This window comes from Eptesicus fuscus, chromosome 2, assembly GCF_027574615.1.
Source record: "Eptesicus fuscus isolate TK198812 chromosome 2, DD_ASM_mEF_20220401, whole genome shotgun sequence".
NCBI classification, from domain to species: Eukaryota; Metazoa; Chordata; class Mammalia; order Chiroptera; family Vespertilionidae; genus Eptesicus; species Eptesicus fuscus.
This window is the reverse complement of record NC_072474.1, coordinates 109,230,132-109,248,602: the sequence shown is the minus strand read 5'-3', so window position 1 is coordinate 109,248,602 and position 18,471 is coordinate 109,230,132. Positions and strand designations below refer to the sequence as shown.

Genomic DNA, 18,471 nt, shown 5'->3' with positions numbered 1-18,471 from the left:
ATCCTGGCATCCATGTCCCATTTTTCTGATTAAATCTCATTTGTTTTTTAAATCTCAATTAAAATTTCACTTCGTCAAGAAAGCCTTTCCTGACCACGGCTCCCACTGGTGTGGGTCAGATTTCTTTACAGAAACGTACTGGACTCCTCTAGTGCACTTATCACATTGTGTTGCATAGTGCACATTTCACTGCTGTATATCTCCCTTACATGGTTGTCGGTTTCTGACAAGAAAGGCCCATGTCTGTTTTTTAAGAACTACAATATGCTAAACACCAGCCCTCCTCAAATAGATGCACCTAATGAAGGAAGGAATAGGATTTTAATGGATCTACTCAAGAACATACAAAGGTTCCCTGTTGCTATCAAGTTATATCTAAACACCTCAACCAAGCATTCAAGGACCTCTACCACCACCCTCTGTTATACCTGAGAAGGCACAATTTTGGCAGGGAAGGGTGGTAGTTCCTTTTATGGTCAACTTGATTGGGCCGTGGGATGCCAAGATGCTATTTAAACATTATTTCTGGGTGTGTCTTTGAAGGTGTTTCCAGAAGAGATTAGCATTTAACCTGGTGGGCTGAGTAAAGCAGATGGCCCTTCCCAACGTGGTAGGCATCATCTAACCGACTAGAGAGCTTGAATAGAACAAAAAGGTGAGGAAAGTTGAATGAACTCTGACTGCTGAGCTGGGACATTGATCTTCTCCTTGGGACTCAAATTTAGACTATCAGCCCTCTGGCTCTCAGGCCTTCAAACTCCACCACCAGCTTTCCCAGGTCTTCAGCTTGTAGATCGTAGATTATGGGACTTCCCAACCTCCATAATTCTGTGAGCTAATACCTTCTAATAAAGCTCTTCCTGGATACACATATATCTTATAGGTTCTGTTTCTCTGAGGAACGCTGACTAATAAATACAGAGGGAGTAGAGAAAGAACATGTCTCCCCAAGAAACAGGACACCGATTTAACAACTCCATGAAACTCCATTTACATTGTATTCTATGGATGTGGGGCCCAAGCATAGAGTACAGTGAGAAAGGTGCCTCCTTCGGGTATGCAGTTCTCTTCACACTTACAGACTTCCTTGAGCAGAGGTCAGCCAATCACATCCTATTCCTGCCCCAGACCTGTGTGCTTGATGGCATCTCAGCCTTTGTTTCCTCCAACCAAATGCCCTTCTTCTTTCCCCCAACAAAACCAAGTCCTACAATCCCTTGTAGAACCTATTCACTTCCAATCTGCTCCTGGACACATGCCCCCAACACTATTGTATTCATTGTATTCTAATGACCGCAGACATTTTATTTATTCTTCATGTGTTCAATCGATATGGAGTGAATATCAATCAAATTCCAGGTCCTTTGTTAGACCCTGGATGACTAAATTAAATAAAAACAGTCCTCCTTGTACAGTTGGGTAGTTTCCACACTGCAAAAAGGCAGCTGGCCAAGAGAATAGGAGAGGGCTGAAATCCAAAACCCTTGGCCAAGCCCTTTGGGGCTAGTGTCTGCCAGGAAGTCCAGCCTTCCCTTTGTAGGCTCATCCAGACGCAATACCTTTTGCTAAATCACATAAATATGTCCTATGGGCTGTGGTGCCTAGAAAGACAGCCACTGTGCTTGTCCATGTTGAGCTTACAGTTAGTTGAGTTTAAGCTTCTGGACCTGCTACTTTTCTTATATTCTTCATTCAGTCAAGAAAGGTCTAGAGCATCTCTTCTGCACCCAGCCCTGTGTTCCGTGTTGCTCGTACAAAGATGAACCAGGCATGGTCCCAGAGCGCAAGAAGGCCACGGTGATGTGAAATTCACAGTGGATTCCCAGTGTGCACGCATTGAGGAACCAAAGACCAAATCATCAATCAATGAGAATGTTTCAGTAGTGCCTTACAATGTGACCCAAGGCCGGGGTTTAACCTCTCTCGGCCTGTTTCTTCAGCTGTAAATGGGGCACCATCTGGAGACACAGTAGAATCGAGATGTGAAAATCAACTCAGGACTGGGCACACTCAGGTTCAAGCCCTTGCTCACTGTGGAACCCTGGACTAATTACTAAGCGTCTCTCAGCCTTAGTTTCCTCATCTGAAAAAAATGGGGATAATACTACTACTTCCCACACTGATATGCTGCTTAATTGCAACAATGGTATAAAGCACTGACCTGGGAGACTAGCATGCAGCAAACACTCAATAAATGCACAGCATGATCATCATTATTTCTGCTTCTGAATTTCTGAGATTCTATTGTTTGCTGATCCAACCCCCTGCCTTCAGTTTTATGGATTTCTAACTACTCAACACTTTGCATGATCTGTTTTCTTCCTAAACTTTTCTCAATGTTATCTAGCTATAAACCACAGTTGTAAGAGGAGGATTTTTTTAAAAGATTCACTAAGTAGCAATCTGAAAGTTTGACAAAAATTACTATTCAGTTCCTAGGTAAGCATGAAATTTTCTACCCTACATTCAAACAATCTCCCATGGCCTGGAGGAAAAAAAGGATTATTTTTGCCATATCTTGGCATTTTAAGTAGGCTTAGAGGAGTAGCCTTTTTTCTTTGTCCCTCACCCACGGTTTGGATGACAATAGGTTAAAGGACCTGGTTGCAGTCACTGCTGGGGCATTAATGCTGCCTGGCTTTAGCTCTCTGGTTTGGGGTATTTAAGCAGATTAATTGCTCTAAAGATCACCAGATATGCAGCAGCATCAAAAAAGTTAGCAGTGCCCTAGATTAAAAATACAGAGAATATTTGGGTCACAACGTATAACATAAAGTGTGAGTGTGCACGTGTGTGTGTGTGTGTGTGTCTGTGTGTGTGTGTGTGAATGGCACAGTCTCTGCTAGGGTACCTTCCATCCTCAATGCAATCAGCAGCACAGTCTTCCCCAGCAGGGCACCTGTCACCCTTTGCCATAAGTGCTGGTTTAGCTGGCTGTCTTCCCACTAGGCTGTGAGCATCCTGAGGGCAGGGCACCCCATCACTGAGCACATAACAGAAAAACTCAATACTTTACTGAGGGATGAATGAGCCAATGCAACTCTTTCGTGGACACCACAGGGTGTCACAGTGAATGTTACTTCTTAAATGGTTTTAAAATCAAAGCCATAATAAAAGTAACAGCACAGTTCTTTCTTCTCTCCTTTCCCCCTGCCTCCATTAAAAAAAAAAAATCACAGGAAATAGAGAATTAAGACTGGAAACCATTCCCCCTCCGTTCTCTCCCACCTCCCCCCTTCTCTCATTATACCAACAGTATCTGGTGTCCCTTCAAGGAGCTCTCTGGAGACCGGGTAATATTATATATGGTTGGGCTCCATGGAAATACAATGGAGTGAATTAAGGCAGAGATTTCAGTTTCTAACTATAAATGTCTTGACATATTTTCCTTCCAGACAAATGCCTAGAAATATAATAAACTATGTTTTAATGTTTATTTGTTTCAAATACAGTCTTTTTTTTTTCCAACACACAAACGCGAAGTTTTGAGTCTAGAAAAAAATTGGTTTAAATCACCATCGCAGCAAAGCAGCTTTTAAAATAGAGCACACAAGTAATCATTTCAAAACAGTTTAACGCACTTAGGCAACAGGCATTAACAGTCTTTTCGGAATAACCTAACACCTTAAGCTTATTTTCTAGTCTTGGTTCAGATACATTTTAACCTTTCTAAAAACAACAACAACAACAAAAACTGCGGGTCCGGGGAGCTGGCTGAACTCTGTAATTTTCGTGCATCCTGCATTTGCATTCGGAGGTCCTTCTCCAAGGCCAGGAAAAAACAATCCCGGGCCTCCTTTCTGTGCAGGTGGTAAGACAATGGTACTGCCGGCTCCACGAGGCCAGGGCTGGGTCTCCAGCTCCAGCCACTGTTTGTGTAAAAGCAAGAGGCCATGACTCAGCAAGATCCCTCCACCAAGGGAGGGAGAGAAAGAGCAGAGGCTGGATGGAGCCCGTCAATACACGTGATTTACCTTGATCTTATTTTTAATGTGTTGGTTAAAACAGAAAGGAACAGGCCACTTAATGAGAAGAGGAGACTCTGGAGCCGACGAAAGAACCTTGCTCCTATCTCATCTAATCCAGAGCCATCCAAAAAGAAAATGGGCTCAGGAAAGGGAAAGATTTACCCGAGGCCACAGGCTCAAGTTTAGGGAGGGGAGGATGGAGGTGTGAGAAGAGTTCAGGAAACACTGCTAAAACTAACAAAGGTCAGCCTGGCCGGCTGTGGCTCAGTGGTTGAGCATTGACCAGGAGGTTGAACCAGGAGGTCTCGGTTCTATTCCCAGTCAGGGCACATGCCTGGGTTGCAGGCTTGATCCTCAGTAAGAGGTATGCAGGAGGCAGCCAATCAATTATTCTCTCTCATCATTGATGTTTCTATCTCTCTCTCCCTCTCCCTTCCTCTCTGAAATTAATAAAAATATATTTTTAAGTAAGTAAAATGAACAAAAGTCTGTGGGCCTGTCTGTTGTGACATGAAGTGTCAAGTAGAGAAGGGAAAGGCCCCAAGGTCTTGGCAATTTATCTCCATGATCTCATTTACTGTTCGGCATGTTCCTCTGATGTTGATATCTTGTTGTTCCCATCGGGGAAACTGAGGCTCAGAGAACCATGCTGCATGTGCTGGAGTGGGTAGGACTTCAACCCCCCTGCCTTCTCTCTCCCACTCAGCCTGTCACTTGACTCACTGCCACACACGTTGGGTCCAGTCCAGGGTGGCTGCCAGCTCAGGAAGCCTTCCCAGCAGCCTCAGTGCCTCACTCTGGGTTCCTCGTTCTGTCTGGGCTGGAGGCCCTGGGGACCACCCTCTGAAATGCCTACTAAACATTTCATGGACCACACCTGGGGGACAAATAAATTGTCCCTGGGCAACTTACATAACCTTGGCTTACGGTAATTTTGCATCTTTAAAAAAAAAAAAATGCCATGAAAAATCCATCCTTCGCCTCTGACATACAAGGCTAAAAATAGCTCAGTCAGCCAGTAAGTGTGTGTGATTTTTCCTTTGTGCATCTCCCCACCCACTGACTCCTTCCTCTCAGCAGATGAATGTGCTCCAAGACGCACCGCCAGTCCACCCTCCACAAGGTGACCAGAGGGATCTGCTCAAAGGCAGATCAAATTGTTTCAGTGCCTAGGCAAAAATAAATAAAGAAACACTTTCATCAGTTCCCTCTGCCCAGGAGGGTATGCGGACCAGGTGCTAGTCTAAGTGCCTTAAAGGACTTACTAAAGTCCCTCTGAGGAAACCAAGGCACAGAGACATTAAATAGTCATGCCAGGGCCCTGTCTGTACTCACCATGCTGAAGTCCAATAGTCTCTAACGGGTAAGGACCAAAGCCTTCACAATCTGGTCTCTACTTCCTCTCCAGGTTTTTCTCCCACCTCCCCACCAACCTCACCCTACACATATATACACACGCTCCTGCATACAGCCATGCCCAAGTCCTCCCCTTCCTCAAACAGAACACCACCTTCCAAGGCTCAGCTTCTCTGCATGTGCCATTCCTTCTGCCAAAAACACACCACCCTTCACAAACTGCAAACTCCTACTCATCCCTCAACACCCTCCTGCCCTATGAATCCTTACTGTGTGCTCTCACTGTTCTTGCGCCACATCTGGTAGATGTTCAATATCCTCTAAAGAAATGACAATGAACAACTACACAGTGTAGGCACTATGATAATCACCTTATAAGAATTATCTCACTCAATCTTCATAAAAACCCAAAGACATAGATTCTATCATTATCCATCCATTACTCTCAAGGGCTGCCTGGGCCCAGAAGGGTAAGTTAACTTACCCGAGCTCATGCAAACAGCAAGTAGAGAAATAAGTCTGCGTGACTCCAGAAGGTAACCACTTAAAGCTAATGCTGTGGTCCTATTTCACACCACGATGGCACTGCCATAGAATCGCCTGTGTATGAGGCTTATTTATAAAGTGCACACTACCCATATCAACACTGTGAAAACTCAGAATCTAGTGACAATATGGCTACCTCTGTGAAATATGCCTTTTGAAAAAAAGACTGCTATGGGCCACAGAGAATGTCAACTGTCATGAAGGATACGAACACGGATAAGATGGTACCTGACCCCAAGGAGCTCTTCGATCAGTGAGGAAAATAAGAGAACATTGCATACAGGTCATGACACAGCCCACTTTGTGAGACATTCTTTTTCTCCTTAAATGGAACATATGCCCTTCAATGGTGTCATAAATTAACTTGCTGTACCCTGACCTCCTGGTTCTACTAGTATAGGTTGTTAATTTTTAAAATACAAACATATGTGTGAATAATTCAGCCAACTCAAAATTATAGTTTGAGAACACGGTGAAATACTCAAAATTTTAGTGAAAAGAGCTGGTCAAAAGGATGTTCAGTAAGTTCCTAAGCATGTAAGCATTAATGTATATCTTTGTGTGCTTAGGTTTATAAACTAAAATGCTAATAGCTATTTTTTGCATAGAATTAAAGACAATTTATATATACCTCTTCGTACATTGTTATATTTTATAAATACTCTATGCTAAAATTGTACCATGTTTTTTAAAGTCAGAAGTATACTTAAAGCATATGCAACTTTATGTTAACTAAATTGGCAAGGAAAGCAATCATCAATTCAAAAACAATGTAAGTCAGTGATGAGTTTTTCAACATCAATAGCATGATACTAATGGAAAACTGAAAATGGAGAAGAGGTTTGAAACATGAAAGTTTTTTTAGGGTTGAAGTACAAATTGGTGGTTGGTAAGAGTGTTTAATTTGGCCAGTTCCTGGTCATTCCTTTAGCAACTAGCACTATGGTTTAGAGAACCTGAGACCACGTCTGGATCAGCAGCACTGTGTAGTCCAGGTAAGCCCCTGAGTTCTGGACTTCCTCATTCAGGGGCTTGGGCTAGAGAATCTCTCGTGTCTATTCCAGCCCCAAAATGCTAGGAGTAACTCCACCAAATGTCCTCCATCAGAACCTCTCAAAAGCAGGTGATATGCACCAACTGCTTATTTTCAACGTCAAGCAAGAAATTTCCAACTGCAGGGTCATCATGGCTAAAATTATAAGGCATAAGAAGAGGTTTTTTTTGTTGTGTTTTTGTGTGTGTGTGTGTGTGTGTTGTGTGTGTGTGTGTGTGTGTGGAAGCAAAATGTAGCAGACTACCTTCTCCAAAAAAACCAGTATGTGTGTGTGTGTGTGTGTGTGTGTGTGTGTGTGTGCAAACAATTTAATGTTTGAGTTATGTAAGGTCGTTTTCTAGAAAGGTTGATTAAAAGTTATTAATGTGGAACTCTATATACAAATCTCGGGTGACCTGGCCAATGAAATGAAGTACAAGAAGATATGTGTAATTTAAAGAATTCAATTTAAAAAACCAAGGAGGCTCTACACTGAAATTAGTGGGACAAACCAGCACATTAGAGGCAGGTAGCTTTCCTACCCATCAACCTGATCCCTCTGGCGGGAAAGATGCCCCATGGTGCCATTCAGCACCTCACCTGCTCCACCCATGCGCTTTTTCACTGCCTTAAAGAGTAAGCCACAAGGTGTCACAGCGGATCCATTGGCAGGGCCATTATCAGTCCAGACACGCAGGGGGCACTTCAGGCTCCGACCAGTGCTGACACAGCTTTCTGGGAGAAATCCGTGCCAGCTGCCTATTGAGAAGTGTCCCTGGTTAGACAAAATGGCCAGTCAAATCAGCAGGTGTGTACTCCCTAGGCCTCCCCGTGGGGCCCTGTTCAGATGCCTCTGCAAAGCACTGGGGAAGGGGAACATTTCAACCTTCTGTTGTCTCCACTGAGTTCATACATGGGGCAATCCCGAATACAGCTTTTTCCCAAAAGAATGGAGTGCCCATGTCCCACATATTGGTCAATTCTTATTAACCACAGGTATGTCTGAGAGAGGATAATAACCTGGACTATGGGGAGAGCATGGACACAAGAAGGTACACGATCATCGTGTCATCCTGACTATATGAAGGTGGGAATCTCTATGGCATTATCACATATCATGAGAACACCAAACCCACAAGTCCTGCAACATATCACTGCAAGTTTTGTTCATTAAATTGAATATGCTACTGCAGGCCATGTAACAATATTTTTAAAGACATTCTTAAGAAATCAAGCAAAGTTTTGCTTTACTTACACTACTTAATTTGCTGATACGGTGGAGAATTAGGACAGCCTATCATCATAGCAGCCTCATTTACTGAGCACTTGCTACAGACCAGGCATTTTACAGGCATTAGCCATTCACTCCCACCCTAAAACTTGGGCTAAGGAAACAAAGGCACAGAAAGGTTAAGGAGCTTCCCTCAGATCCGATAGCAACCAGGAGGCAAAGCCAGGACTTGGATCTGAATTTTGACTTATTGTAAGTCATACTTCAGTTCAGATCTTTATATTCTAGGCATGTCCCTCTTTTCACTCCAAAGGAAAAGAAAAACTCTGGTGGAAAAAATTGTGCACAAATACAATCTGATTGGAGCAAGCATATCTCTCTCTAACACACATACACACACACACAGGCCACCACCACTACCACCATAGAGCTAACACAAAGTTATTATAGACCACAACGTAATATACTAACATAACTTCCCATATTTTGTTGTGCAAATCACTTCAAATAAGCTAATTAATGGCCCTGAAAGCACTTTCCTAAAATGCAAAGTGCTCCAGGAAATGTAAGGTATTATCATGATTCTTATCATAATTCATGGCTATGGGCCCCAAGGTAGATAGATCCAAAGAGAAAGGAGTGGTGGAAATATCAAATGAGAAGAAAAAAAAAAAAACACACTAGAATAAGTACAAAATTTTTAATCAGAACTCAGAGATTCCCAGAAGACACTTAAGAAATAAGCAAGCAAGAAAATATCACCTATGAAGGAAATTATCAGGGCATGTGATAGAAAGTGAGTGGGCAGGGGGCTAATTGGAACTGAGGTGATCAAGGAAGAAGGGCTCTCTGGGACATGTAACTTGATCCCTAGAGGAACGACTGAGTGCTGGGTCTCAGCCTCATTGCCATTATTTTCTGTGAGATATTTGATTACCTGCAAGTAAAGCCAACACCATGCCAAATTCTAATGCATATTAGAGCTCCTCATACTGATACGGGTTATGATGGAGGAATCCATGTATCCCTTCTACCACTGAGGGCAAAGGTGTTGAGATATGAATGAGCTTGGCAAGTAATGTATCCAAAGCAAGCCCCTTGTGGCTGGAGTCTGGGAAAAAGTGGCAGGAGTTAAGACTAGGCCAGTGGTCGGCAAACGGCGGCTTGCGAGCCACATGCGGCTCTTTGGCCCCTTGAGTGTGGCTCTTCCACAAAATACCACGGCCTGGGCGAGTCTATTTTGAAGAAGTGGCGTTAGAAGAAGTTTAAGTTTAAAAAATTTGGCTCTCAAAAGAAATTTCAATCGTTGTACTGTTGATATTTGGCTCTGTTGACTAATGAGTTTGCCGACCACTGGACTAGGCCATCAGGAAGAAACAGATAAATAGAACCTTAAAGCTAGAGCAAAGGGTGTAGAGCTGATTCTAGGAATGAGGGGAAGCTGGAGAGTGGCATGATCTGATTTATGCTTCAAAAATACCTCCTTGGCTGCTTGTGGGGAACAGAGGGTAGGAAGAGGGAGGGCAATTAGGAGGCCATCCTAAACCTAAAGACCGGATAGGGCTTGTGACATCACCACAACAGGGCAAGTCCCTCTTCTTCAGATGGGTCTGCCAGGTTTTTAATTCTAAGTCTTCTGTTTTTAACTGGAAGACTACAACTTTCAATTAGGCTGGTCAAAGTAGAGGTAAAGAGAGGGCAGAGGGCGGCTGTCGGGGCCTCCAACATGGCGTGGGTAGCCTTCAGCTTGCTTTGGAAGAGAACATTGAGTGGGAGAGTGAGAAGATTCAGCCGCTGGGGACATCCACACAGGGACTCAGTTCCCTTTCCTGAGCCTCAGTTTCCTTCTCTTTAAAGGAGAACCAGGATGCATGCATCTTGGGCTTGGGCGTAAGTCAAATGAGGAGGCCCATCTTATCTCCAATAATTTGCAGGTATTTACGGACCATGGCCAAGGTGGCTACAGCAGGGCAGAAAGGAAGCATCACTCCTCCACACAGAAATGCAGAGACACACGATGTGGAGGGACTGCCTCTCAGGAGAGAACCAAACCAGGAGAGTGGGAGCCAAAATATGCTGGGGGTTCTTCCCCCTCTGTGCCTTCACGTTCCTTAAGATTCCAAGTTGATTACCCAAAAAGGAAGCCAACACCGAATCAAATTCTAATTATAGTTTAATCTCCTCACCCTTACATGTGGAAGGGAGTGGTACCACCAAAAATGAAATAGATTTTATAGTCACCCTACTACTCTTTAAAATTATTAAAAGACCATCTTCTACAGAGTTTGTCTGGGAAGAGTCAAGCACTGGATGAAAATCTAAGTATTTTTCAAGTAAAATAATTAAACTTTTAGAAGACTATGCATAATACTTCATAGAAATTCCAGTGATTCTTCAGATAATGCCTCTTCAAGGAATAGTGAAGATATTTGTTCTTCAATAGGGAATATGATTTTGGTAATATATATATATTCCATTTCTGACTCCCTCCTTTGGAATTTCACATGGTTCTTTTTGAAATCAAGCATTTGAGAGACAAACAGTTTAACCGAGTTAGGTGGATGGGGTCAACTTTCCAGCCACTACCAAAGTCAACCTGTCCTAGGAAAAACATAAATATTTACCTAATAAATGTCCACACGTGAAACTAGAATTCTAGCTATTATTGCTTATCTCAAGAGAGTTGCTATTGAAGAGTGGTTAACAGCATAACCCCTAAAACTAAACTACCATGTGCATGGCCTTGGACAACTTACTTAATCCCTGTTTCCTCATCAGTGAAAATGGGGATGTTAACAGTACCTATCTCAGAGGTGATTACGAGGGTCACATGAGCTGACCTAAAGGCACTTAGCACCATGACTCAACAGATTCTAAACACTCCATAGAAGCTAGTTATGATCACCATGCCTACCTTTCAGAAGTGTATATGCCTTTCAATACATTCGCACACCCACACTACACTGTGGATTACTCTATCATGGCACCTCACTGTAAAAGCTGGTCTGTCGGTCTCCCTTTGTGACCAATTGTAAGCTTCTGGATGACAGAAAATGTCTTCCTCATCTATTTTCCGACTCTGATATTGTCATCGCCAAAAAGTATGGGGATTATTAAAGAATGATGGGATTTTGTTTTAAATGTTAATAGTTGCCTATGTTCAGATGCATGGTGCTAGAATTTAAATAAAACACACATACATACACACACACACACACACACTCCCACATAACACCTAGGATCAAACTAATAAAAAAGGGAGAGAGAGAAAAAAAAAAGAGGGAGAGGGAGAAAGGAATGAAGGGAAAGGAAGGAAGGAAGGAAGGAAGGGAAGGAAGGGAGGGAGGGAGGGAGGGAGGGAGGGAGGGAGGGAGGGAGGGAATAACAACAATAAAGGTACATGTCATATCTACATCAGTGGAATATTTTTAAAGCTCTGTTGACTGACACTTTCTGAAAGACATTGTTTTTCAGGATCAATTATGTTTTGAGAGCCACCAACCAAATCCAAATAAGTATGTTTAAGAATCTTGTTCTTGACAATGTATAAAGCTGAATGTTTGAGGTTGCTCGTGTTATGTTTTGTTTGCTCGTTTGGAAAAGGGGTGTTCTGTGTTCCCTGTGAAAAATGAGTTTATGTGGACAAATGCAATAAAATGAGATTTATGGCCCTGCTCTCCATACAATTTAAATTAATTTCTTTCTGAAACCCAAACAGCAAGCTAAACGCGTAAAAAATGCATACTGTTTTTTATCCTATATCATAATTTACGCACCAAAAAGGGAGAAATAGAAATGTGCATTGATTCTAGGCAGATAAGAATCTGTGTTGAATGCGAGTTGAGAGGGTTTTCTCCCCTCCGTGGCCTCCTCCAAATAGTTAGTTTGCAGCAATTTTTAATTAAAAACAGTTCCCATAGTAAGAATATGGAAAGAAAGGGGGGGAAAACCTCAGGAAAATAAAATCCGTACAAGAGTCCTGCAGTGTGTTTTCCGAGGCCATGTAGAGAGCCTGAAAAATAAGAGTTTGCAAGTTCTCCTTTTTAAAACTGCACTTTTGGTTTCATTTAACATTTTCAAAATAGCTTTCCTTACTACTACCAATACCCCTTCCCCCCACCCCTCACCAACCCCCTTCACAAAACTTGGAAAGTTCTGTGTTTAACACTGAAAATCATTCATACGCTTCAGAGTACCAGCAACATTTTTCTTTCTAAATTTCTTGGGGGAGAATAATTTCCAAGTTATCACAAAGCATTTTTCATCCCTCCCGCCCCCCGTCCCCCCACCTAGCCAAAATACCTAATCTCATTTTAACTAGGCTCCATCTGAGTATCAATGATACTGAGCTCTCCATGAATAAACATGATGTTACAACGTGAAACCCTGTGACTGAAGTATATAAAAATGTAGCTGAAAGAAAAGGCTGGGAGCCCCCACCCCCTCCCACCCCCTCCCCAGGGAGTTGGAGAGTTGAACTGAGAAGGGGTGAAAAGCAGCAGATTTAAATTTCAAGGTCTTCAAACATTTTTACCATTCCTATTAAACCCTATAAAACTAAACACTGTAATTCTAATAAAAATCCTTGTGTGTGCAGCTTCCAATTGTAATCACGTTTCTCTTTTGGAGTGGGGTGTGTAATAGTGACAAAAGAAAAAATAAATCTCAAAACAGCAGAAACACAGAATGGAACCCACACCCTTCCCTGATGTTTGTGGTATTTTACGAAAATGAGTATCCTAACAACGTGAAAAAATATATACTTACAAATATCTTCATTAAAGCACAGACATATTTTGTCCATTTGTATGAGGAAACAAGGTATAGCAAAGTTATCCAAAACAAGGATTTTTACAATTTCACTGATAAAGTTTCTTAAATTCTGTAACAATCCAACATTAGGGAAATCCCTTGGCTAAAAATGAAGGTCCTTGTGATGGGCCTCATATTTTCCGTATATTTTCATCCCATAGCACAGACCTCAAGAAATTTTAAAAAATAGTTTTTGTTATTCTGGAAGCTTAAACAGAACAAGTTCTGAAGTCTTTAGAACACATTTCCATATCCTATCTGGCTGCACTTGATGTGCAATACTAAATTATATCATGATGCAGTCCTGTACATCTGGGACAGCAAGACCCTGAAATGCCTGAATTTTGGGAGACACCAGGTCAACTCCTAGTGACTAACGCAAGGGAAAATGAAACTCCCTTCCATTGCCTGGGAATGGCACTGATCAACAGTGACACAGACCTCAGAGTTTTTCTTAATTTCATTTAAAAAGGGGGGGAAACACCCACACATTTCTTTATAAAATTTCACTGAGATTCTGATGTTGTAAAATAAATTTTATTTGCCAGAACAGCCAACAACATTTAAACTATTTAAACTTTTTGTTTTGTTTTGGTTTGCTTTGCTTTGCCCTGCATCATATTCTGTTAAAAAGAGATGAGGTTCTAAAATCTCTTTGACACTGACTCTCTTTTGCCACAAAGATTAGAGATCTAAATAACCTCCTGATGAAATAAATGTGGTTAATGTGGGGGTGAGTGGAGGAATCGGATGCCCAGAGCCCCCAGAGGCATTCAAAATTGTGTTTCTCAGGAAAGGTGCTAATTTCAATGATACCATTCTCAAACTCTCCTCTTTCATCTATTGATTCATTGGCCATGGGCTAGTTAACAAGTGTTTATTGAGTACCTACTTTGTCCCAGGAATTCCTTGCTCTAAGAGCTAGCTTTAAGGAAGACTGGCAGGGTCTCTGTCTTCAACACTTCCTCCACGATTAGCCTATTATTTCAATACCATTTGTGATTTTTGAACAAAATACTAGCAGCAAAAAAATAATAATTATACTCTATTCTAGTTCACAATACTTTCTCATGCCAAAGCAAACCAAACCCGGGACTTACTCGTAGTGTCAGAATTTTTTAATTCAAGGGCTTTGCAAGGAATTTGCCAATGAGGACCCAAGGTCCAAGCCAACCGGTTAGTAAATTACAGAAACAAACAGGTTTAACGACCAATCTAATGCTCTTGAAATTAAAAACTACTCAGCTTCCGAAGGGGGTGGAATTGACACAAATCCCCATGAGAGGATGCCCTGACAGTCAGCAATGGGAGGGGACCCGGTAAACACCCAGTTCTTCACTACTCTCCTTCCTGTCCATGAAGAAGGAAGGTTCCAGGAAACTTCTAAGAACTTGATCTGCAGTTTATTCCTCACAGAATGACTGGCTGCAATGCCTTCCTAGCCAAGTCAACATTGAAAAAGGAGTGGGGAGTTGACAGTATTACCTAGGTGTGCCTGTGTGGGTGGTGTTAGGAATCAATAAAATAACACTACGTAACATAGGGCCCCGAACCAGGAGAGAGAGAAGAAAGGCTGAGTCTCTCTTGCCCAATGGTTGGATGCATTGGTTAAATTCTGATAGTAATTGCTCAACAATCTATTGGATTTTGTGTGTGAATAAACTGGTAATTCTTGCTGGGTAGTATGGTATTTTATCCCAACCAAGCCATCTCTGGCTCAGAACAACTTTATCATAAATAACCATCGTGGGTAAAGGTACAATATAACTTTTTTCCTAAATATTTTCTTTTCCAATTCCAAACCATGATCAAAAGTTAATATTTAATGTGAATATTTAAATATCTTAGGAGCACCCTGGCTGGTGTGGTTCAGTTGGTTGGGTGTCATCCCCAGCATGGAAGGGATGCGGGTTCGATTCCTGGTCAGGGCATGTGTCCAGGTTTCGGGCTGGATCCCTGGTAGGGGCATGCAGGAGGCAGCTAATGGCTGTTTCTCTCTCTGTGTCCTTCTCCCTTCCTCTCTCTCTCTAAAATAATCAATTGAAATATATTTTAAAAGTAATAAATATCTTAGGAGCAATCATATGATTCTTTTTTCATACGAAATGAAAAGAAAAAATGTATGGCTCTAGGTTCATGACATTAGTTACGCTTGGCAAAGAAAAAAAAAAGAAGTGTCAGGGCAATTACTTGGTTAATTAAAGAAAAGATCTACCTAAGGGAGGGGGGAGAGGTATGTTTGGGATTGGCCCTAGGACACACCAGGAAAAAGTTAAACCGTTTTTCTGTCACAGCCAGGGAGGTTTACGCACATTTTTAAGATTTGTCAGAGCAAGCTTTTCTCTCCAGGTTCTTGAGTTATGAAGCAGTTTTTCTACTAAGAAGAAATCTTTAAAAGTAATACCCCATAATCCAAAAGTTAGGAATACCTGAGGTTAGCTCTAAAAAAAAAAAAAAGGTAATAATGTGCCGTTTTTAAGAAACATATCATGAATGGGGGGCTTTTCAAAGGTTTTCTCTCAAATGTGAAATAAAGTGGGGACCTTGTTGCATCCTGAGGATGGGATGGAGAGGTCTTCCCATGAGCCTCCTAGCTGAGCCCTGGCCAAGTGAAAATTAAAGGCACAGGCGAGCACAGGTATGGGAGAAACCTGCCTGCTCTCCTAGCCAAGGAGGATGGGAGATAAACCTCTTTCCACAACTCCTCCAAAACTTTCCCAATGTGAAGTGGACACAGGTTATTTTTCAATCCTGTTGCTCTTCAAGAATTGAGCCATCATGGCCCTTGGTCTCTTTTTTTAAACTAATCCTCTAAGACATTTTTACCTGAAATTCATATTGCAATGAACGTATGTGTGTGTGAACTGTAAGACAGTTTATATTCTCCTAATTCTGAAAGCAAGCTACAGCAACCAATAGTTTACGCAAGCACTCACGACTGCAGCACCCAGTGGCAAAGGTCTGAGAGATATAAAAACTGTAACACACAAGTTCACACACAGCAACACACACAAATGTCGCTTGGCGGCCAACAGCTCACCACTCTGAGCAAAACAGTTTCTACTTCTGGAAAGCGACCGACTTCCAGGGAGAGCAACAGTGTCCTCATTTATACTTAACACCGATGGAGTTATTGACACATAAAGAAAATAGCAGTGATCAAGACAGCCCCCGTTAAAAAAGCCATCAGTCCTTGTCCAGCAGGCAGCCAATCAGAAAGCAGGTCACATCTTGTTAGCTGTATTAAATATGGTAAACGTCATGAATGCTCCATGGCTCCGTTGACAATTCAAGCAAGTGTGTTTTATTTTATCCTGCCGCCTCAGTTGAGTTCCTTTCCAGAGTTGAGAGTCACCCTTCCGTCTAAAATTCCACCACAGCTCTTCCCTAAAAGCTCTTTGCCATGCACCCTCTGGGCATGTGCTCTCTACAGACAAGACTGACTGACTTCCCCGGGGATTTCTACTTCCTAAAGTGACTTTGGTGCACCTCCCGAGAGCTCCTCCTTACAACACTTCAACACAAAGCCCCAACTTCCAGGCTCAGGGACCGCCCAGGAGCAGGACCTGCCCGCAGCGCCAGCACAGAGAGAAAGTCGGCTGGCATTCAATATTGAAGTGGCAGGAGGCAGCCTGGAGTTTTGCATTGACAAAGTTCTCAAAGTCCTGTTCTCCTCTCGGCTCCCAGAGTTGCTGGCCCCTCGGCTGAGGCTCCCTCTCTCAGGCACAAAATCCCAAAATGCAGAAACTCCAGCTGGCTTGACTGCAGCGCAGGCTCCTGAGGAAGGTAGAGCTCTTAGGAGACACTCCCATCCCCACAGGAGAAAGTCAAGACCCCCCCTTTGCCCCAAGCAACTGCTTTGGAATTTACCACGGAAATCTACGGCCCCGTGTCCCCACCAGGGCCGGTTCGGAAAAGTACTCGGGGTTACTCTTCTGCCCCCTTCATCTCGATCTGGATGACTTGTAAAAGCCAATGCAAGTCAAAACAGACTTCCCCTGGGATGTGTTAAAAAAATCATTTTGCGGGATACAGATGATCACAAAACCCTTTCACTGACCCACTCGGAGCCTGCAAACCCGGGAGTTCTGGGACAAGAGCCTGTCTGGGGACCCCACAAGCCAGGCAAGTGCTGGGCTGCCTGTTCCAGGATTCCAGCGGAAACTGTCCCCAGCTCCAAGAGTTGCTGCGCCTGGAAACCCGGCGTTCAAACTAGTGGCTCCATCCTGGCGCTTGTCCCCACGTAGGTGGTAGTATCTAGCGGGACACTTCCCACGGAATTCAGCCGGCATCCCCGGGAAGAAGCCCACGCACAGTTTCCAGAAAACAGACACAAACACACGCCCGGGGGGGGGGGGGGTGAAGTACTTACCTCTGTGCGAGACTGCAGTCTCTTGTTCATCTCGTAGATCCGGTACTCTGGCTGTACCATGTAGGGTGTGTGTCTCCTATAAAATGGGCCGAAAGGAGAAGAATAGAAGGGGTCATGTGGCGTGCTGGACATCTTGCCTGCTTGTGGAAAATCAAGCTACACAGAGTATCAGTAACGTCCATGCAGAGCACATGGGCTGTGTTCCTCGCAGTACAAAGTAGACGCACGCACACGCGCTCGCACACACACACAGCGGCAGGCAGGCAGGCTGCACACACTGGCTGGGAGCTGCTCTCGGAGCCCTCTACAGCGAGAGGAGCGGGAGCGAGGAGGAGGGAGGGTGGGAGGGAGGAGGCAGGGAGGGAGGGAGAGCAGGCAGAGGGAGAGAGCAGGAGCTCTGGAGAGGAGGGAGGGTGGGAGGGAGGAAGGGAGGGAAGGAAGGAAAGAGGGAGAGAGGGAGGGAGGAGAGGGGGGAGGGGAGAGAGAGAGAGAGAGAGAGAGAGAGAGAGAGAGAGAGAGAGAGGAGCTGGATAGCTTTAGGCACCACTGCTTGTTTTTAAAGAAGCAGTTTGTGGAGAGGTCATTTCCTGTCCACACTGTAGAGTAGTTCAAAAATATAATTCTCCTCCCAGGCTGACAGAGGTCTAAGGTTTGGTTTTAATTTTTTCCCTCAGCCAGGACCCTTCCCCACCTGATTGCTGAGCTGGTTAGCATATAGGTGGTTGCACAGGCTGCCTGAGCCACTCACCCCTGACAGCCACACTGTGGTCATGTATCAGAAATGTGATGACCACAAAACACGGAAACAGGGCACCCTGGTCCCCCACACGGGAGCTGGTGATTCACTCCCTGCAAGGATTTCCCTCTGCACTCACCTCCCGCTATAGTTTTGTTTTTACTTGCTGTTGTTGTTCCAAGAGCTCCGTCATATAGTCTTTGCATTTCAAGCCTTCCTCACGCTCACCCCTCCCCAATCTCTTCTCCCCTGTCCCCTCCACCTCCTGCTCCTCCTCCAAGGCTTCCTTCCAGGCTGGTTTGAGGGGGCCGGGATTCAGCTTGCCTAGGCATTTTCAGGTAAAAACAATGACTGGGAAGGTTGAATGCCAGAGATACATCCATGAAGCAATGGACTTTTTCCCCCAAGAGGAAAAAA

The 18,471-nt window shown here is 43.5% G+C and overlaps 1 protein-coding gene across 4 annotated transcripts in view; it reads right to left on the bottom strand.

Moving 5' to 3' along the window:
- The window catches only part of LDB2 (LIM domain binding 2), a 323,996-nt gene extending 306,392 nt beyond the window's left edge, over window positions 1–17,604 (bottom strand). For all 4 annotated transcript variants that reach the window (XM_008150862.3, XM_008150863.3, XM_028159592.2 and 1 more), the window contains exon 1: window positions 17,319–17,604. In XM_008150862.3, the coding sequence (XP_008149084.1) occupies window positions 17,319–17,450 (132 nt within the window). In that variant the 5' untranslated portion in view covers window positions 17,451–17,604. The remainder of the gene's footprint in view (window positions 1–17,318) is intronic.
- Between the last annotated feature and the right edge of the window lie 867 nt (window positions 17,605–18,471).